The sequence below is a fragment of the Stenella coeruleoalba genome (genome assembly GCF_951394435.1).
Source record: "Stenella coeruleoalba genome assembly, chromosome: 14".
Taxonomy (NCBI): Eukaryota; Metazoa; Chordata; class Mammalia; order Artiodactyla; family Delphinidae; genus Stenella; species Stenella coeruleoalba.
The window spans coordinates 66,725,777-66,747,229 of NC_137160.1; the positions used below are offsets into that span (position 1 = coordinate 66,725,777).

The 21,453-nt window shown below is 52.0% G+C and overlaps 2 protein-coding genes across 11 annotated transcripts in view; both read left to right on the forward strand.

Annotated features, from left to right (window-relative positions):
• LOC307197289 (putative SEC14-like protein 6) overlaps positions 1-3,410 on the forward strand; it is a gene marked incomplete at both ends in the record, with an annotated part of 21,817 nt that extends 18,407 nt beyond the window's left edge. The window contains 4 exons of the mRNA XM_079943050.1: positions 1,389-1,571; positions 2,710-2,835; positions 2,970-3,028; positions 3,377-3,410. Of these exons, the coding sequence (XP_079799176.1) occupies positions 1,389-1,571; positions 2,710-2,835; positions 2,970-3,028; positions 3,377-3,410 (402 nt within the window). The remainder of the gene's footprint in view (positions 1-1,388; positions 1,572-2,709; positions 2,836-2,969; positions 3,029-3,376) is intronic.
• LOC307197515 (SEC14-like protein 3) overlaps positions 1-18,338 on the forward strand; it is a 23,920-nt gene extending 5,582 nt beyond the window's left edge. Inside the window, exons 2-8 of one of the 10 annotated variants that reach the window (XM_079943471.1) lie at positions 2,329-2,505; positions 4,123-4,191; positions 7,399-7,567; positions 8,756-8,862; positions 9,276-9,397; positions 9,497-9,666; positions 13,729-18,338. In XM_079943471.1, coding sequence (XP_079799597.1) covers positions 7,498-7,567; positions 8,756-8,862; positions 9,276-9,397; positions 9,497-9,666; positions 13,729-14,273 — 1,014 coding nt within the window. In that variant the 5' untranslated portion in view covers positions 2,329-2,505; positions 4,123-4,191; positions 7,399-7,497 and the 3' untranslated portion in view covers positions 14,274-18,338. The other 9 variants (XM_079943467.1, XM_079943472.1, XM_079943473.1 and 6 more) reach the window with 9 other exon arrangements.
• The last annotated feature ends 3,115 nt before the right edge of the window (positions 18,339-21,453 follow it).

Here is a 21,453-nt window from a genome sequence, read left to right on the forward strand (position 1 = left end):
GAGGAGCCCAATCTCTGCATGCTGCCCACCTGGCAGGAAGTGGGTGTAGGTGGCAGCTGCAGGCTTTGCAGAAAGAGGCTGGAATGTGAAGTGAGGTGGGACCGGGGTGTGGAGAGGTACCTAACTGCTCCTGAGTGCACGTGGCGGGCACCCTGGATGGAGGGAGATCGGCAAAGACAGCCCCCCTTCTCCTTCTGGACCCAATTCTATCAAGGCCCAGAGCAAGGAGGTGTCAGCGCTAACCCACATCAGCGTAAAGAGGTCCCAAGACAGCCCAGGGGTGAGGACCAGGAATGCCCTGGGGGTAGGGGACCTGGGACAGCACTGGGAAGAGGGGCTTGAGTTAGCCCAGCTGTTGGGTTCGAGGCTAGACCAGGGGAAACTTTCAGCCCATGTGGACCCCCTCGAGGCCTGGAAGATGCGGCCATGTGGCTGTACTGTGATCTCAAGCAGATGCACTCCTGGTTTCCTTATAAACAGTCATTGACAATGTGGCCTCTGCCCTCTCGGAGCTTCTGACAGCTGGAGAATCCCTTAGACGTGCATGACCCTTGACAGCCTATATATCTCAAAGGACAGGGAAACCTTCTGGGCTTCCCTCATCACCTGGCACAAGTGGTGGACGCCCCTCACTGATCAGATGTTTAAAATCCCAAGAAGCACCCTTACCGCCCCAAGGGCATCAACATGCCCCACCTCTCCCTTAGGACCCAGGGGATGCGAGGTCCTGGACAAGGACCCTTGTGTCCCCATGACCTCTGCGATGAGAAGGGAGGGCAGCAGGGTTGGGGGAACTCAACCCTTCCCCGTATTGAAGGTGAGGGACCAGCACCACAGGATAGAATTTGAAAGACAGGAAAAGCAGCATCAGCCCTGTGGGGAAAAAAACCTTTAGCAAGGACACCTTTCGAGTTCCATTTTTCTGCCCCAGTCTGTCTCCTCTTGAATATGGACATTTGTTGCAAAAAGACATGAGCCTCCCACCCCGACAAAGTGAATGAACTGTTTACTAGACTAAGTCCCTGACTCCTAGCCATCACAGCTGGGCGAGGGTGACGTTTGCAGAACCGTAGGTGCGGGGTCTCTTCCTTAGTGAGATGGGGAGACTGAGGGTTGGAGAGAAGGGGTGCCTGCAGGGAGCAGTCCTCACTCCCCCTGAAATCCTGCCTTCCCTGGAGGCCTGGGGAGCACTGAGGGGGGTTCTACAGGTACCTAGCCTGGACTCCCATGCCATGGGAAGCCAGCCTCTTTTCCTCCCAGCCTCTTCCACCTGGCAGGGGACCTCTGACACGCCCTCCCGTGTACATCTGCCTCCCCCACCCCAAACTATCCCAGAGCCAAGCACGGGACCTCACTTAATCCCAATTATGTAATGTGCAACCCAACAGCTGGCCAAGAAGGAGGCTCCTGGAGCCACGCCCAGGAGTGGGGGCAAAAGGCTCCGCTTGGTCAGGACCACAGACCAGACTTGGCCTCTGCCTGCAGTGGCCTCCACTCGTCCAGCCTCACCCAGCACCATGAGTGGCCGAGTCGGAGACCTGAGCCCCAAGCAGGCAGAGACCCTGGCCAAGGTGAGAGCCAGGGGAAAAGGGCTGAGAGGAGGAGGGAGGGTGGTGGCCGGAACACTGCCCCACTCTTTTGATTCAGCATGTCCTTGACATTGTCTCTTTGTCATCACCTCACTCAGGGTCAGGTCTCCCAGTGCCTGGTGACATCAGCCCTGTCCAGGGCAGAGGTTGAGGGAACAGCACCACTTCCGGGCAATAGTGTGGGTGCCAGATCAAGCCTGACTTCTCATCCAGGAGCCAGACCCAGAGACCTTTACCTGACGTGCCCCTCCCCACCTCCCCTTAGGTGGGAGCTGAAGATGGTCTGCTCTCTGACTCTGTTCCCTTTCCCTCCCCAGGACCCTGACAGATGACCTGTCTGTAAGAGCTGAGAGACGGAGCAGAGTATGTTATCCCCACGGTCAATGGGGAAGAGGACGCATAATCACTAACAATGTTTTTGTAGAAAATGGGATGGAAAAAAAGACAGAAGCCTTGGTGGGCTAACACATGAAAAGAACTAAGAATACATTCATACTCCGATCTACTTACCCACCCATCCACCCATTTATCTTTTCTTCCATCCATCCTTCTACTCCCACCCACCTGTCTGTCTACTCACACACCCATCTCTCCTTCTGTCCATCCACTATTCATTGATTTGTCCTTCCTTTTTTCCCATCCATCCATCCATTCTTTCTTCTTTCTATTTACTCACCCATGTATCCTTCCTCCCATTCACCTACCCATCCATCCACCCACCCATCCTCCATCACTGTAGGCCAGACTGCACTGGAAGAGAAGGAGGCAAGATGAAAACAATCACTGAGTCTGGGGCAAAGGCTCAGTGTGAAAACCTCTTCAATCAACGTCTCTTCCCAGTTCTGAGAAAATGTCCAGGATGTGTTGCCTGCCCTGCCCAACCCAGATGACTATTTCCTTCTGCGCTGGCTCTGAGGTGAGGGCAGAGGTGGGGGAGGTCACGGTGAGGGGGCAGTGAGAGGGCCCTTGTCCCAGCTGCTCCAGAAGGACCCAGGGCTCTCAGGATCCTACCATACCACCTTGCTTCACATGTTCAGGTGCAGGAGAGGGGAGGGGACAGGAAAGGGAGGTCCCACCCAGGCCCCCAGTGCCCTCCATAGCCCCCCACTGCCCTCCATAGCCCCTCACTGCCCAGGACCAGGGCAAGATGACTGCAAGGCAACCTCTTTCCCACCCCATGCCTTCTTTCCATCGTCTCACAGCTCAGAATTTCGACCTGCAGAAATCAGAGGCCATGTTCCACAAGGTGAGACCCATCCCCTCCCTGGAAATTTGGCGAGGGGCTTTGTGGGGGCAATCCCTGCCTCCAGCCCCTACCTCCAGCCCCTCCTCAGGGGTGCTGGGAGCCCAGTGAGACCTTACCACTCAACTCCCTTTCAGTACATGGAGTTCCGGAAGACCATGGACATTGACCACATACTGATTGGCAGCCCCCCGAGGTGAGCCAACACCTGCACAGCCCCCAGTCTCTTATAGACTTACCACCCAAGCAGTCTCTGGATCATCGGGACCGTGAGTGGAGGGTAGCAAAGACCATGAGTGTGCAGGCACCTCTCCTATAACAATTATGACTATTTCCTGGGGGCTTATGAGGTCCAAGCGTAAGTTAAGACTTTATCTGCATGATCTCATTTAATCCTCACAACCCCATGAAATGGGTACTGTTGTCCCCATTGTACACATGAGGACACTGAAGCCCAGCAATGGTTAAGCAGCCCACCCAAAGTCCCACAGCCCCAAGGTGGAGCTGGGATTTGAGCTCAAGCTTGTCTGTCCTCCAAATCCAGGCTCTTCAACACCAGAGTTAGCTCGTGGCTCTGAGCCCTCACCCCTAGGGTCTTGGTTAAAGCATCCTGTCTAGGTGGGAAAGAAACTTAGCTCACCAAGAAGTTGGGGAGAAGAGTCCCACCACCGACATCTTAGTAAAGCAGTGGTCCTAGTTTCATTTGTGGAGCACAAGCTCTGAGTCAGGCACTGTGTGATCTTGGGGACTTTCCCTAACAGAGGAGAGGGAATGGGGCTCAGATAGGTGGCATCACTTGCTCAAGGATGCACACGAGGGAAGCAGTAGCATCTGTTTTTGAACCAGGTCTGTGACCTTCAGAATCCATATTCTTCATCACTAAGCCCAACTCCTTTCCATGGAAAGGGACACAGGAGACATTGGGGGCAGAACTAAGGAGCCCAGAGGCCTCAAGCAGGCGCAGCTGAGACCTGCCTTGGCCATGTACCTGCTGTGAGCAAGACCTCCTCCTGCAAGCCCCTCAGTTTTCTTAACTGGACAGTAGAGCCACCCTCTAGTAGAGGGACAGTGCTTGTACCACGGTGTGTGTTGGCTCAGGCCATGGCAGCCTGGTCTGGGTATCTCTGGGAGGTGCATGATGCCAAGTTTCGTGTGTTTGTCCATGCCCAGGTGATCCAGAAGTACATGCCTGGGGCCCTGTGTGGCTGTGACCATGTTGGCTGCCCTGTGTGGTATGACATCGTCGGGCTGCTTGACCCCAAGGGCCTGCTTTTCTCTGTCACCAAGCAGGACCTGCTCAACACCAAGATGAGGGACTGTGAGGGCATCCTGCACAAGTGTGACCTGCAGACAGAGTGGGTGAGGCTGCCAGGGGACTTGGTCCCAGGAACACACCTGTGCTCTGCGCTGTCACAGAGGGCTCTGTGGTCAAACACCAGCTCTGCCACTTCCCAGATGGGTGTACTGGTTTTCCACCTTGGAAAGTGGTAACTTTGGTGGTGGTAACTTTGCCACCTTGGAAAGTTACCTCACCTCCCTGAGCCTGTTTCCTCACCTATAGAACAGGGACAATAATAATGTTTGCAAAGATTAAATTAGATAATGCAAGTATATGGCTGGCATACAGGGCCTGATTCATATTTCTCAGAATGCTATTACCTACTGTTATTCCCTCAGAGTCTTTGCCCCTGTTGTTCCTCTGTCTGGATAGCCCGACCTCCAGCACACACACTTCCCTCCCACACTTCCCTTGGCTCTCTCCTGTCTATCTTTCAGGTCTCAAACTGTCACTTTCTCTGAGGCCCCCATCTGGGTTAACATGTGTTCCCACAGCTCCCATGTTGTCCAGCTCTCACTTCAGGACCATGGGGATCTGGTTGCTTGTCAGTCTCCCCAACCAGCCTGTGAACTCTTTAAGGACAAGAACTCTGGATTATTGAGCTACATGCTATACTTACAGTGTCTGGCTCAAAATAGCTGCTTAATAAATATTAGTTGGACAAATGGAGGAATGAATGGCTGAATAAACAGCAGTATGAAGGGATGGATGGGTGAACTGATGAGTGGGTGGGTCAATTAATGGGTGGATGGATAGACATGATGGGTGGATGGGTGGATGGTGGATGGATGGGTAGTAAATGCATTCACTGTTTTGTCCACTCATTCATCTGAGGGCAAAGTAGGAATGTGGGAGAAGCCCTGAAGGGTCATGTGCTGGGGTCACCATCTCCCAAGTCCTGAGCCTGCACCCTGATCCTTGCTCTCATCCTCACAGCTGGGGAGGAAGATTGAGACCATCGTGATGATATTTGACTGTGAAGGCCTGGGGCTGAAGCACTTCTGGAAACCCCTGGTGGAAGTGTACCAGGAGGTGGGGAAAGGCCCCTGGGCACCCCTGCTTGCTTTAACGACCAGCTTGGCCTGCTGTGACCTTGCTGCTAACTCAGAGCCAGGATCTGGTAAAAGGTGGTGGCCTTCCTGGGCCCCATCACTGCAGCTCAGGACCCAAAGATATGTTGGCTGGAAGATCCCACAGAACAGGCCTCAGGGACAACACTGTACTGAGTCCATAGGGGCCAGCTTCAGACAAACCCCGCCCAGCCCTGTCATCCCTAGCTCTGTGACTCAGGCGAGTCGCTTTATCCCTCCAAGCTTTATTTTCCTCACTTACAAAATGGGGATACTGATGGCACTTCAAAGGGATGTAGGGATATTTCAGTGAGTTGTTATGTAAAGTGTATACACAAGTGCTTTGCAAATAGCGTTTAATAAACAGTAAATGTTTTATTTACTATTATATAAATTATTATTATATACTACCATTGTTATAACATTTGCTCTAAAAATGATTATTGTTATGTAATAACAGGTTATGGTTGCAATAGTCTGGGGTGAGATTTCCTCCAGGGGCCATGGAGGTGATGGAAAGAAGGGAAATCCTCCACAGCCCTCTGAATCCTCCAGAGGGGAGGTTGCAAAGGGAATGGGGGTAGGAGAAGAAGAGGTGTGGGCTCTCATGGGGTCTCTCTTGGTTCCACAGTTCTTTGGCCTCCTTGAAGAGAATTACCCAGAGACCCTGAAGTTCATGCTCATTGTGAAAGGTGTGTGGCAGGTGACTTCACTCCCCTGTGCCTCCAATTCCTTATCTGCACCCGGGGGACAATACTAGTGCCTTTTTCCCTGGATAGCAGTGAGGCAGATTGGTTGTTTGGCTGCATGCAGATCAGAGTGCCTGAAACAGAGTAACTTCTCCATAAATGGTAACTTCTGTGGTTGGCTTTACTGCAAGAAGAGGCAGCTCCCACCTCAGTTCTTCCAGGAATCCCCCGTCACCTTTCCCACCCATGTTGATCTCTCCCTCCTCAAACTGCCTCTGGCACTGGCAGCTGGTGCAGCCCAGTCTGGCCTTTCCTGTCAGCTGCTTTCTGGGGCCTCCAGTTGTCTTGTGTGTATTCATCCTGTTTTCCTTGGGTTGTCTGCTCGTTGAAGGCAGGGCCTCTGATTCTCCACTTCTGTTGTATCCCTCACAGGCCTGGGGCCAGGTGGAAACTCAATAGGTATTTGGGTGGTGGTTGGGTGGGTGGGTGGGTGGATAGAAAGATGGATATACGTTTGATGGGTGACTGGTTGATTCATTGCTTAGTTTTTGTCTATTTGGCCAGTTGTTTAGCTGGCTGGTTGACTGGTGGTTAGTTGGATATCTGGTTGTCTGGTTGGGTAGTTGTTAGCTTGGTAGACTGAGTGACTAGTTAGCATTTTGATTGCCTATGTGGGTGAGTGGCTAGTTGGCAGATTGGTTAGTTGGTTGGCTGATTTGTTGCTTGGCTGTATCTTGGATGGTTGATTGCTGGTTTGAATGGTTGACTGACTGGAAGAGGCGGTTGGTTGGGCAGTTAGCTGGTGGTTTAATTAGCTGATTGGTTTACTGATTGGCTGACATGTTGATTGGTTGTTTGACTATTTGGTAGGTTGGCTGTTTGATTGGTAGGCTGACTGATGGGTTGGTGAGAAGGTGAATTGATTGGCTATTTTTTGGCTGGTTTGCTGGCTGTTTGATTCATTGGATGATTGATTGGGTGGTTGGTTAGTTGGCTGCTTGTTGTTTTAGTTGACCGATTGGTTGGATGGTTTGTCAGGTGCAGGGCATTGGAACTTGCCGAGGTAACTCATTATTCCTCCACATTGTTGGCTATGACTGTTACGGAGAGAGTGGCCCAGTGGAATTATCTTTTCCCCATTATACTTGCTTATATCTCTCCAGCCACCAAACTGTTCCCTGTGGGATACAACCTCATGAAGCCCTTCTTGAGTGAGGACACTCACAGGAAAATTATCATGTTGGGAAATAAGTAATTCCAGCTCCATCCCCTAAGCTCTACGTATGAACTTTGGAGTAAGTTTGGTCCATCACCCCCTCCAGAGATCCACACAGCACCTAAAGTCAGAGGCTCCTCCTTCTCAAAGATGAAATGGGTCTTACACTATAGAGTCTATCCTGTTACTTCTGTCTTACTCCCTGCCATACCTCTTTGGTGACTAAAACCTCCACATCTTTCTCCTTTTCAGTTTCAGTTTGGTTGCTAGTCAACCTCTGGGCTATGGGCATCAGTTTCTTTTCAACACTCATCGCCTCAGTGCTTCTAAAGGCAATTTGGGCTGAAGAGGATGAGGAAGAAGAGCAGGAAGAGGAGAAGTGATTCAGAGAAGGAATGCTCAATAAGGACGGACTGGATAAGTAAGTAACAATGCATCCATTTGATGAATGATTGGGCAGCCATGAAAAGTGATTTGATGTCATGGGAAATGTCATTAAGTTAAAAGAAAAATAGATTATAAAGTGGTGTGGATAGTATGGTCTTATTTTTATAAAAACTATATTTCTAGAAGGAAATACAACAAAATAATTTGTGGTTAGCAAGAAATCAGGTGGTTTATAATTTTTTTAATATATTTCTAAACTTTCAGAATTACATGTATTACCTTTATAAGTGGGCAAAAAAAATGTTTTAATGATTAAAAAAAAAAAGAAATAGAGAAGAGAAATAGTTCTTAAACTCAGCCGGTGACCCTGAGCTTGGAGGATAACATCTCATAATCAGAATGGTCAGATCATCAAATCAGGAGATCTGAGGATCCAGGGGGATGGGGATGAAGCTAACAAATGCCTGTTTTCTCTCCCTTTCTGATACCTGAGTCTCTGCCTCTGCCTAGATCCACTGGGGTAGGGAGCTGGGTGGATCACAAGGTAGCCCCCAAATCCTGGAGCAGTGTGGGTAACTGCCACACTCCAGACCCACATCCAGGCCTCTGCCCCATTTGGTGGCGCACAGGGTTCTGTGCATTTGGCTGTGAGATGCCAGGCATTATGGTCTTCCTTCTCATCCCACTGGTATCTCCCATGGCCACAGCAGGGGATAACTTGAATTGGTTATAGGTCTGGGGCCATGGTGACACCCCAGGATCCAGAACACTTAGAGCTTTGCATAGGGCATGAAGAACAATAATGGGCATTATGATTGTGGTGATTAAGCAGCAGAGAGGGGGAGGTCCTTTCAAAGACCCAGGGCTATCCCTCTCCACCCAGAGGTCTGACTTGTGTATGCCACTTGCACACAGTGTGGCCCCTGACATGGTCCTTGACCTCATTAGGCTCCTTGAAACAATTAGACAACTCTAATTGTGACTGCTTATGACTGGGAGACCCTCAAAAATGTGCAAACCCATCAGCCAGGGAAAACATGTTTCCATAGCAACACAATGCTGGAAGACATTTCTGCAGCCTAAGGCCTGGGGGCCCAGGGAATGGGCCCTGGCAGCCTAGCTCCTGTAGGGCTTCTCCCCAAGGTCAGGTCCTCCTGGTAAGAGGGGGGCTGATGGGTCCCCTCCATGCTCAATAGTCCCCCTTCAACCCCTCTCCCCACAGACAGCTGGAAGGAAGGTTTGCTAAAACTCATCAGTCCTGAAGAACTGCCTGCCCAGTTTGGGGGGACCCTGACCAACCCAGATGGGAACCCCAAATATTTAACTAAGGTATGAAGAGCCCCAGAACAGGGGAGGGTAGAGGAGTAGAGCTCGGTTCCTTTCTCACCCTCTCATTCATTCCACAAATGTCTATGGAGAAACCCCTGTGAGCCAAGTATTGAGTTAGTCCCAGCCCTGCCCTGACAGAGCCCTCAGCAACTGTGCAGGCAAACAAGAAATGGGGAAATTTTGACCCAGAGGGATGAGCTGGGAGGGGAAGTTCCCAGAAGAGGCCCTGATTGAGTATGGAGGGACACAGGAGGCTTCCCAGGATGGGGGGGATGGGTAGGGGAGGACAGGATGAGCAGGATACTTCCAGGAGATGGGGAAATATCTCAGGCAGGAGAAAGAGCATGAACAATGCAAGAGGTGGGGAGCAAGCCCATCTTGCTCTGTGTCTGCAAATCAAATGTGGTGGGGAGATCCCCAAGTCCATGTACGTGCAGGACCAGGTGAAGACTCAGTACGAGCACTTGGTGCAGATCAGCCGCGGCTCCTCGCACCAGGTGGAGTACGAGATCCTGTTCCCAGGCTGTGTCCTCAGGTAAGGAACAGGCCACCAACCCACCCCTGGCTGGGCCCTAGCCCCTCAGGGACCCTTCAGCCTGAGCAGTGACCTGTTCCCCTCCTTCCCCTAACACAGGTGGCAGTTCTCATCTGACAGTGAAGACATTGGCTTCGGGGTTTTCCTGAAGACCACGATGGGGGAGTGGCAGTGGGCTGGGTTGATGACGGAGGTGCAGCTCAACCAGCGCTACAACGCCCACCTGGTGCCTGAGGATGGGAGACTCACCTGCACGGAAGCTGGCGTCTGTAAGTCTGCCCTGGCTGGGCCCCAGCCCTGGAAGGTTGGAGCCACCTGTGCCATGGTTTATAGGAAGAAATAGAGGGGTAGTGACCACTCCTCCACCAAGGAACATACACCCTAGGTCAGTGCCATTCATCCATACAGTCACTCTTTCGGTTCACACTTGAGAGCACCGATCGTGTGCCAGAAGGGGCTGAGAGCACTCAGGCCGCAGGACACAGGCAAGGGACAATAGGGCAGTGACATTCCCCAGGAGGAAGCTGGGCCTCTGAGAGGTAAATCAGCTTGTCCAGAGGCACACAGCTGAGTGTGGTACCAGGGTCCCACTTCAGCCTCGTGGTAGCTGCATAACCCTGAGCAAAAGTCTTACTGAGCGCAGGTTTGCTCACCTGTGAAGCAGAGGCTACAACTCCTACCTCTCGGGTGCCTGTAATGAGGCAGAAGGCATGCACAGGCCTCGCCCTGCACCCCACTTCATCAAGGGGCCTGGGAGGCCTCTGATGTTCTGAAATGCCCCCCTCGCATACCTATCATGTGACTGTCCAGGTGTGGACACAATGGGAGGCAGTGGCTGTTGTTCTCATTGCCAGTTGGTGCAACTAAAGCCAGGCTGGGCACATGCCAGGAGGAGGTCAATTTCTGTTTACAGGCCCTGCTCAGGAATGGCAGTTCCCGTGGGGAAGGGAACAGCAGTTGGGGGAACTTGGTCCAGCTTGGCAAACACAACAGGTGGGAACACAGCCTGTTCTCCCCCATGGCCAGGGCGCAGGGAGTGTGTGAAGCCAGGCCAAACTACCTGTCTGTCCATCTATCCCCCTAGATGTCCTGCGCTTTGACAATACCTATAGCTTTGTCCACACCAAGAAGGTCAGCTTCACAGTGTAGGTGCTGCTTCTGGATGAGGGCATGCAGAAATAAGACAAGGAGCTCACCCCTGTCTGGGCAGTTCCCTCACTTCCAAGAGACCCCTGACTGCTTTCGGCCTATATATCCTACTCTTCCCCCAGAAATTGCTCAGTAGTCCTCTTGACTCTGTGACATTAGTAAGTAAAGAAACAGCTGCCTTGGGGAAAACGCATATGCTGTGGTCAGATCAGGAAAGGTACGAGAGGCACAGCTTTGGAGAATGCCGAGGTTGCAGAAAAGGAAGAAACAAGGGTAAGAACAAGTGTATGTCCCTGAAACCCAAAAAATAGGAAAACGAGTCTCCTAGCCTTTGTCCTCACTTCTGAGGCATTTGTGTGCATGAATTTTTTCTCCATGAGTTATCAGCAACCTGGGTTGGATGTGTATCTAAATTCTTTTTGCTGCTACTCCTTATATAGTATATGCTCAATATATACTTGTGAAGTTGAATGGAGGTAGGGAGCAAGTGATTCATGGGTGTGCAAATAAGAAGTACTAGGGGAGATTTCAGCACCTCGGACAGGGACAGCGCCCTGGAGGGGATGGACTCTCTTGGAGACCCAGGTGACCCAGCCCCCAGACCTATGGCAGTGGCTGCCCCCTTGGGTAGGTAGGAGCTGCCTAGAGAAGGCTTTGTCTGACTCAGCACACAGCTTCCCCAGCCCATCTCTACCACCCTCACTGCCTTCCCTTGCAACTCACAGCTTATATTTTAAGCAATTAAAGGCACTTTCCTAGAAGCAAAGGAAGTCACATCTGGCTCTAGCTGCTGCCTGGCGATAATAAAAAAAAACAGCTGTCATTCGTTGAGTGCTCTCTATGTACCAAACACAGTGCCAAGTGCTTTATGAGTTTAGCCCATTTCACACGCCTACCCTGAGGCCACGTATCATGGTCACCTATGCATAAGGAAACCAAGGCTCAGAGAGGTGAAGTCACTCACCCAACATCATACAACTCTTTTTTTTTCTTTTTCTTTTTTTTTGGCTGTGCCACACAGCTTGCGGGATCTTAGTTTCCTGACCAGGGATCGAACCCATGCCCTCTTAAGTGGCAGATCCAAGACCTGTTTTTTTTTTTCACTCCAAAGACATTGCTCTTAATTGCCCTATAATACTGCTTCCTAAGACCCTACTTTTACAGAGAAGGAGAGAAGGAATGACTTGTTTGTCCTAGATTGTCCAGTGGAAGTGTCTTGGATGTCACCCTCTCCAATCTCAGTTTGTGGGCAGAGGAGGTGTTATGCCCATTGGGCAGCTGGAACAATGGAGACCCACAATGCTAATTAAGCAGCTCCTCCAAGGAAACTCACAGCAGAGGGGGCAGGGCTTGTGCTTCAAAGCCCAGCATCTGGTCCACTGTTCATATGGTCTCTGAGAAGCATGGCCTCTTGTCATCCACCAAGACCCTGGGTGACTAGAGGAGATACCAGGGCCCCAGGACGTTCTCGCTCCAGGGACATGGCCTCAGGGACATGGAGCTGCTGGCTTGAGCCCCAGGTCCTGACACATCTCTTGACAGGAGGAGTCGAATTACACAGAGACTGTGGATGGTTGGGAACCAAAGGACTTGAAGTTCCTTGGGAATGAGCTGAGGGCCGAGCCCACTGCGGTGAGCTTACCCATGGGCAGAACAGGAGGCCTGACTCTTAGACTAATCAAGCTCATGTTCAACAGCAGGTAGTACTTTCCATCTGCACTTATGGACACATTTTATAGATGAAAAACAGCTCGCAAAATGCACTGGCCTTGTTTCCTTCAGCCCATGGGTGGCAGAAATAGGACTGGAGCTAAAGGCACCCTCCTCCCACCACTAATTCTCGTTACTGCAGCAACTTGCCAGAACAGGACAAGACTGCCGACTCTGAGCTGGGGGCTGGGGTGGGGGTGTGGATAGGAAGGAGGAAAAGAAGAAAGGTCAGATTTAGAAGAAGAAAAAAGGCAATACTTGGGACATACTTAAAATGTATTGTTTATCTGAAACTAAAATTTAACTGAGTGTCCTATATTTTATCTGGCCACCCTAGAAATAAGGAATGAGAGAGAGGAGAGGGACGTGGGGAGGCAGAGAAGAGGAGGATGGGTTCATACTCTTGGAAGATGGTGGCAGCACCTGCAGTTGGGGCAAGGATGTCATGGGGGGAGGATGGCTCAGCATCGGGGATACAGCGTGGAGGGACAGGGGGTCTCACCCTTGCCCTCTGAGGTAAAGACCCCACCCCCAGGCTGCAGCAGGGGCAGAGGATGAAGGGGTGGACCCTTTGCACCCTTGAGGCTGAGGCAGCTGTGAGCAGTGGTGTTGGATTATCTGCATTTGTCTAAGCTCCTCTACTGCAGTTTATAGACCCCATTTTGAACAGAGGGAGAACTTGCTACCAGGAGGCAGGGGCAGCGCAGAGAGCTTAGGCTAGGGCTGGAGCCAAGAATCAAAAAGTGCCCCTTGGTATCTGTGGATGCCCAGCCACAGCAAACCCACTCCTACTCCGTAGCCACAGTCAGTGGGAAGCAGCCCTCCAGCTCCCAACCTCCAGGTCTCCAGTCTCACCCAGGGGCAGGATGCTTTGCTCCAGTTTTGAGTGTCCAGGGGGTGGCTGGGGAGGGAAAGAGACCCCACTTAGCCTTGGCTAATGGGCCCCCTCATTCCAGCAGCAGCCAGCAACCAGTATAGTGGCAGGAAGACCAAGGCCTGCAGGCTCCCCACTGTGTACGAAGGGAAGTAAAGTCCCAGTTCCCAAAGCCCAGAAATGCCAGGGAAGAGACAGGGAAGGAAAGACCTCAGCTGCCCTTGGGAGGCAAAGATGGTGACCACAGCCTGTTTTCCTTAAAAGATGGGGTTCAAATTAGGCAGCTGAGGCCGAAAGTCTGGGCCAGTTAACCTTGTAGACCTCAGGCCAGGGCAACCTTCTGTCCTGATGCTAATTAGGCACCAGACCCCATCCTCTTCCCCTGGAACCCAGCACTGCCGCAGCCTCTCCAGAGAATCCACTTTCACATCCACACAGTTAAGGTCAGCTTTGCCCCCCGGCACATGGTACAAACACAAACAAGTACCAGAGGGAGTTAAGACCAGAGCACTAGAGAAGTAGAAATCTTTATTGTGTGTATATAAAGGGTGATTTAGTGGTCTTCTGAAGGGCCCCCCTGACTCCCTGATTTCCTCAGCAGTTGTCTGGGACACTCCATCAGTCTCCTCCTCCAAAGACAGTCTCTCCATTGCCCTGGCCACCGGCTGCCTCTCCTCGGTGTCTGGCCTGGTCCAGGCCCGCCTCAGTGTGTTCCCCAGCCAGCCTAGTGGGCAGCTCAGCTGGAAAGCCTCCAACACCTTCCTCAGGGACAGCAGGATCGGCATCAACAGCAGAGTGACGCAGCTGACGGCCAGAACCACTGCCAGCAAGTCCTTCAGCGTCTTACAGGAGGCTGGGAAGGACGGGGCCGGGAAGCACCTCAGGGCTGCCCAGTGGTGTGGGGCAGGCCGTGCGGGGCAGCTGGAAGTGACCCTGAGCCCACAGTTACTCATCAAGGTAAAAAAAGAAAAGCCAGGAGCAGGCAGGGAAGCTGGAGATGGGACAGGGCAGAGGGGACAGGACCACAAACGAGTATCTGTGAACCTGGATGGTGGTGGGACCAGTCCTCTCAGTCCTTGTCCTGGTTTTCCTGTGTCAAGTAGAGGCCACCTACATTTCCAGGATAAGGATTTCCCATGGTGAGGGAGAAGCATCCAGGTACGGAGCTAGCTGAGGTCTTTCATCTCTCCCAGTTACCCAGATTCCAGAACCCAAGGCCTGTGCATTATGGCGGTCAACACTTCCATTTCAGAGAAATGGGAAAGGAGTTTGCCCAGGTTCCCACAGCTTGAAACAGGAAGTACTCACCTGGAGGAGGAGGAGGTGTAAAAACAGGATTTCTGGCCAGGCTCAAAGGGTCTCTTCCAACTCCAGATGCTCATCCAGCAGATGATATATACTTAAGGAAGAACCCAGGCCCCCAGCCCCAGGTGAGAGGGCTCCTCTTGGGCTCCCATGCCCCCCAGCACAACCACCTGTGTTGAACTACGTTATGCCTCATTTATCCAACTGGGCACTGCAGGGAGAAGCCAGGTCAGCCTGTGACTGTCACAGCCCCAGCCCATAATAGGTCCTTAGAGGGGGAGAAAATTCTCCTGATTTTCCCTTACCCATGGGCATTTCCTCATTGCAACCCTGGCTTAGAACAGGGGCAGATTGGAACCCATGGGTAGTTTCTGCCATAGGGCACTGGTTAAGTTACAACTCGACCAGACTGGAATTCTACATAGCTGTTAACATTCATGGGAGAATACAAAACTGTATTCTCCTGGGAATTCCCTGGCAGTCCAGTGGATAGGACTGCATTTCCATTGCAGGGGACACGGGTTCAATCCCTGGTCAGAGAACTAAGATCCCACTAGCTCCAGGATATTTTTGACCCACTAGTCAAAAAAGTATTCTCCCATGCAGAGAAATGGGATATTCAGTGGGAGGAAAACAAATTCTATCATGGCATATGCAGACCTATTTTATAAAACACTAACTTAGTATATGCCCAAGGATTGGTGATTCTCAGGGCTTCAGGATTTTCATTTTCTGTTCTATATATGATTTAACAGGTAACATTGAGAACAGCTCTTAAAAGGAAGCGAAAAAGTGTAGTGTATGACTCTTATAAAGAGACGTACAGACAGGAAATTATAGTGTCATTTTGGGATAATCTCCAAGCAGCGGTAATTGTCTTTTGTGCATCTGTATCTCCCGTGATGGAAGTATCTTACTGTAAAGAAAGGAAGCTTCAAGTTGCCCCAGGCTGCCAGCATCCTTTGGGACAGAGGCGACAGTGCCCAGGTTCCTCCGTCCTAATCACATCTATCAAAATCTCTCGGGTGAGCGGGCCTTCCCAGCCCCCCGTGCAATCCTTGGGCCAGGCTTGATCCCAGACTTGCTCCTGCACGTGGAAATGCGAGACTCCCAGGGCCTCGCCTTTTGGTCAGAGCTCAGCTGAATCCAGGGCTGTGGGCTCCAAGTCCCAGCCCTGGATGCCTATCCCACTGCCATTCTCAGGGTGAGGGTTGCCAGATAATACAGGATGCTTGGTTAATTCTTTAAAAATTTAGTATAAATATATCTCATGTAATATTTGGGACATATTTAAACTAAGAAATTCATTATTTATCTGAAATTCATGTTTAACTGCAAGGCCTAAATTTTGATTTGCTAAATCTGGAAAACCTATCAGGGGATCCAGCACTCCTTTCCTGGGCTGACCCCCAACTCTGCCCAAGATAGCCCTGGGAGGGGAAGCAGAGTAACAGGAAGAGAATCCCCAGATCCACCTCGACCTGGGGCATCACGCTCACCTCATCCTTTTCCACGTCATCGTTGAGCATGAAGGCCTCCACGCTGAACTGCAATGTCTCATTATTCTACCGGGACCGAGGGCCAGAACCGGGGCCTACTGAGAGGCACCTGGGGGACAGACAAGGGATCCCAAGGGACCATCACCTCGGAGACTGGCCGTAACAAATTTCCCGGGAAGCCATGGAGAGGCTTACTCTGTGGGACCTTCTTGCTCCCTAAAGCCTCATTAAAGAATGTCCACCCCATTACTGGAGTCTGGGAACAGATGTATTTAGCCTGAGCAAAGGGCAGAAGTTACAAAGTCAGCCACGAGTGACAAGACTCTTAAGGCCCCTGCAACCACTCAACGGCCTGCTCCCCGGCTGGGAAGGACAGTCCGTCCTCTGCCAAGCTACTCACAGCCCAGGTGGGCAGCTTCAGGCCCCAGCAAGTTCAGGCCAGGCACCATAAATGGTTGGTTACTAACGACCAAGTGCAAAAAACAGACTTCTACACATGATTACACCAGTGGCCCAGCTAAGCAAGACCACAGGATAGGGATGAGCTATCTGACCCTATCTCCCTCCCCACCCCTCAAAACCCCACAGACCCCCGGTTGAAGACGAAGGTGTATGTCCTCTGAGAGTGGTTCAGGTTCACACACTTGTCCATGTAGAACTTCATGGCCCAGTTTAGCACCAGCTGGATGCAGGCTTCTAGGGTCAACCACAAGCCTTCCACATAAGGGAAGTGGCGAGGCACCTGAGGGAAGAGGTATTGCTGGTACCTAGCCAGCTACCCCCTAACAAGCACCTACCGCATACCTGGTAAATCACAGCCATTATTTCATTCTTTCCTGAATGGTCCTAGAAGTGTTATGCCCATTTTACAGATGGGGTGATGGAAGCTCAGAGAGAACTTTGGTTCTTACCCCAGCCTCATCTACCAAATGGGTGCACATCTGTCCCATCAGGGGTGGAAGACTGAGGCCAGGTACAGGAATGGTACACATGGCCCACATTCTGCCCTCCTTGGGCAGCCCTCAGGGGTTCACTCTCCATCCGCTCCGTAGGCACCAGGACAAGACTCACCATGCAGTACCTGGAGGGCCACCTGCAGGAGCTGTGTGTTGAAGGCTGAGGGAGGCGTCCTTCAGGGGGCCAGGCAGGGTTCACGATGGGCCAGCTGCAGCCGAGCTGTTTGCCTACTGCCCAAGGAGCAGCCTGCGCTGGGGAGTTGCTAATGAAGAGGCACCACAGGTCAAGGGGGTTCAGTGGGTCCCCACAGTCAGACTGGAGGGCAAGCCCTGAGCAAGTTCCCCTAGGGGGAGGGAATGGGAATGGGAGGACTGAAGGGAAGCTACTCAAATAAGCTTGACCAGCACTGAGCATCCTTCTAGCTGCCATTAGGGGCTATTCCACATACCCCCATATGAACCGCACAACTGCCCCTGTTTTACAGATGTGGAAACAGGCTGGGAAGTCCTGCTACCATCTGCCCATAGTTACATGCAGCTATCAGCTGCAGAACTTAGATTCAAACTCCCAACGAAGGGCTCTTCCAGAACTATTTAAAGATTGAAGTTATATGGCAAGATTTGGATGATACCAATGGTACTAAAATAAAAGCTGAGTTTATCTTTACCCCGTCCCTACCAGTAACTGCTTGCTTTGTGTCAGTGTGAGCAGCTGGCCTGTGTGTAAGCAGACTCATCCCTGAATTGTCCCCAGTTAATTCTTTTTACCATTTGGGCTCCTGACCACCTTGCCATGCTGCTTCGAAGAAGGATTATCTTGTCCCAGAGGGCCTAGAGCAGACCAAGGACCAGAAAGGAGTTGAAAGGTTTTTTAGAAAGGAGAAGAATTTAAGGCAGTTGTGTAGTGTTTGTTGAGTATCTACTGCATGCCAGCTCTGTCCTAGAGGCCAGGGGTGCAGGGTGGGGATGGGCCCTTACCCCTGATTTTGGCCTGGCTGGACAGCTCAACCCTTAAGGAGGACCCTGGACTCTGGAGGTTCCTGCTCAGCCTGGCTCCCCAGACACAGGGTGAAGGTCAGGGAGGAGGAGGAGGTAACACGGGGCTCTGGTGTCCTGGGCTCTCAGTGGGGGAGGCAGCAAGGGAGTCCCAGGTCAGGGGCCATTGGGAGGTAGGGCTGAGTGTTGGAGGGCACCTGACAGAGAGGCCATCAGGAGGGAAGTCCCCTCCTCCCAGTATCTCCAGGATGCCAAGTCCAGCTCCTGTGGTGGCGCAGAGCAGGCATGGGGGGATGAGTTGTCCTCGCAGGGGCTCCCCAGGTACACAGCTGGCAGAGGGAGGCTCAGCTCAGCTCAGGGACGGGAAGGGCAGGGGGAGGGCCCCCACCCGCCACCCGCCACTCCAGCTCCCAAGGTAGACCCATTGCCCAGACCTTACCGAGAAGCAAGACCCGAGCAACACGCAGAAGCGCCCTGGGGACAGCCATAATGAGAAGAAACATTGCCTACTCCCCACAAGCCTCCTTAAATTGGCCCACAGAAGGCTGGAGAAGGAACAAGCCTCACCTGGAGCCCACACGTGAGCCTAGGGCACGGCTGAGCTAGGCCAAGCCCAGCACTTCCACGTTCCCCCACCAGGGCCCCCCACCCACCTGCAATGCCTTCTGATTTTAGAAAAGGTTCTGAAGCCCTCCTCACTCACGTGGGATTTAATAAGGCTGGCAGAAGGCTCACCGCACAGTGGACTTGACTTTCTCATCTGTAGGATGATAATGGTGGCACCTACCGCACAGGCCGTTATGGAGTTTCTGTAACGCAGTGCTTCGCACAGTGTCTGGCACATAGTAAGAGCTCCATCCACGTTCTCTGTGGGTGTCATCTGATGATTCTTGTTCAAGAGGAGGGAGGAGCATGATGATGATTCTGTCTGGGGGGCAGGAGCCAGGGAGGGTTCAAGGAGCAGGTACCGTTAGAGATGGACCTTGAAGGCTGAGAACAGAGGGAAATGGGGGCGGGGAGGGCATTCCTGGCAGGTGGCATGGCCTGAGCAAAGGTGGAGAGGCTGGATGTGCAGGAGTCAGGGGAGGCAAAACAGAGGTGCAGGATGCGTCACGGTGAGGGATGAGACTGCGTAGGCCCAGAGGCTCTGAAAGCCAGGCTGAGGTGTTCAAACTGGATCCTGGGGGCTGTCAGGAGTCAAGGAAGGTATCAGAACAGAGGAGGGACTTGGGGAGATTCAGCCAGCAGCAGAATCAGATCAGAAGCATGTTCCTTTACTCACTGGACCTTTAAGGAGTGCCCAAGACTTTCTCGCTTATAAAAATAAAACCATGATCACCCTCAGATGCACGTCTTCGAATCATCATCCAATTATTTCCTCTGAATAAATTCTTAGGATTGGAATGCCTGAACCATAAAATTGGCATACTTTCTCTCTAGATTAGTCATCTGATGGCACAATTACCAGTTATTTGCCCTTGAAATGGATGTCTCTTGCCACAGTCATAACAGTGGTTAAATAACTGTGAGCCCCACTATGGCCAACTGCTTTGCAAGCATTTCTCCTGTAACCCTCACAGCAGCTTCAGAGGGTTATTACGGACAACTGTACAGTGAGGAAGCAAGGCTCAGAGAGGTCGGGTAACTTGCCCAAGGTCACACAGCCTGTGAATCAGCTCTGCCTCTGACCCTGTAGAGAGCCATAGGCTGGAAGGCAGTAGGCAAGGAAGCAGTACTGGGCTGCGGGGGGGACAGGGGAGGTGGGGGTTGGAGTGACTCCAACTCCAGGAAACAGGGACCCAACCACAGTGCGGTTGTAAAGAGTAAATGAGGACTTCCCTGGTGGCGCAGTGGTTAAGAATCCACCTGCCAGTGGAGGGGACACGGGTTCAAGCCCTGGTCTGGGAAGATCCCACATTGCCGCAGAGCAACTAAGCCCGTGCACCACAACAACTGAGCCTGTGGTCTAGAGCCCGCGAGCCACAACTACTGAGCCCATGTGCCACAGCTACTGAAGCGCACGCACCTAGAGTCCGTGCTCTGCAACAAAGAAAAGCCACCACAACGAAGAGTAGCCCCTGCTTGCCACAACTAGAAAAAAGCCTGCGCGCTGCAACGAAGACCCAACACAGCCAAAAAGAAATAAATGTGTTAAAAAAAGAAAAAAAGAAGAGTAAATGAGCCTCAAAACAGGAAGCGCTTAGCATGGAACCTGGCCCACTAGGAGCGGTTCAATAACACATATTCTTCTCAATGACCTGGAGGTGGTTTGAACCTGCCAAGGTGGGCACGTTTGGAGGTGCTGCCTCCTTGTGGTGGTCCTGAGCATTGCATGAAGCTGGCCACTGGGGGACCCAACTCCCAGCATGCCCCAAGTCAAAGGCCACCAGGCCCCCGGTGTGGGAAAAGACATCTCCCCCCACCCAATCCCAGCAGCGGTCTGCCTCATCCTCTCAGGCCCCAGGAAAGCAATTTCCTATTACACCCGGCTCTGCCACCTCCAGTCCATTCACCTCTCTGCACCTGTTTCCCACCCATCAAATGGGATAATACGAGTTAGCCTAGTCACTAAAAACTGTCCCTCATCCCCTGCCCAGGAAAGAGACAGGCTGGAGAGAGTGTTTCCCACCTCTACAGGGCTGGGGTGTTTGGGGGAGGCATTCCAGCTCCATGCATGGCCCCCCAGAGTAGAGTTGCAGATAAAATACAGGATGCCCAGTTCAATTTCAATTTCAGATAAACAATGAAGAACTTTTCAGTGCATATATGTTCCATGCAATATTAGGGACATACTTATACTCAAGTATTGCTTGTTGTTTAAATCAAACAAAATTTAATCGCTCACCCTGTTATTTTATTTGCTATGTCTGGCAACCCTACCCTGGAGGGTTCAGTGCAGAAGCAGGATTGTGCTGCCTGGGGGAGGCAACTACCCATTCTGTGCCAGCTGCTTTGGACCTCCCACTTCAGCTCTCACAAGCTGGATGGGGGAGTCTATCTTAGCCCTACTTCACCAAGAGGCCACTGAAATTCCCGCTGGCTCAAAGCCACATGGCTGATATGCGCAGGGACCTAGGGGAGAGTTGGGGCTGCAGCTTCCAGGATAGATGCAGGCCCTGGCCATAGGAGCTCACAGAGGGGGAGGCCAAGATCGCTACAGGCTATCAGCACAGTCATGGAGGAAGCCCAGAGGAGGCTCCCAAGCCAGCTCTAGGGAGACAGAGGCTACCTTGAGGGGGTGAACTAAGGGAAGAGTGAGCTGTAGTCAGGCTCAGGTGGTATCTGCCCAGCAGGCTCCCCTCCCAGCAGTGTTATTTTAGGAGGCTTGCAGAAAGAGGGCAATGCCTACCCCAAAGGAGACTGGCAGCACCACGGTGGAACCCCAGGCATCTGCAGGGGGGCATTGATGGGTGGGGAGGTACCAGACAGGCCCAGTGCTAGCCACTGTGAGTGATGCATTGCCAGAGACATCGGCCTCTGGCTCTGAGGGCCCCCAGCCCTGCTCCCCATCACCACATCCCTGCTCATCCCCAACAGAAAAGGAGAAAACTCAACTTCTTGAGGATT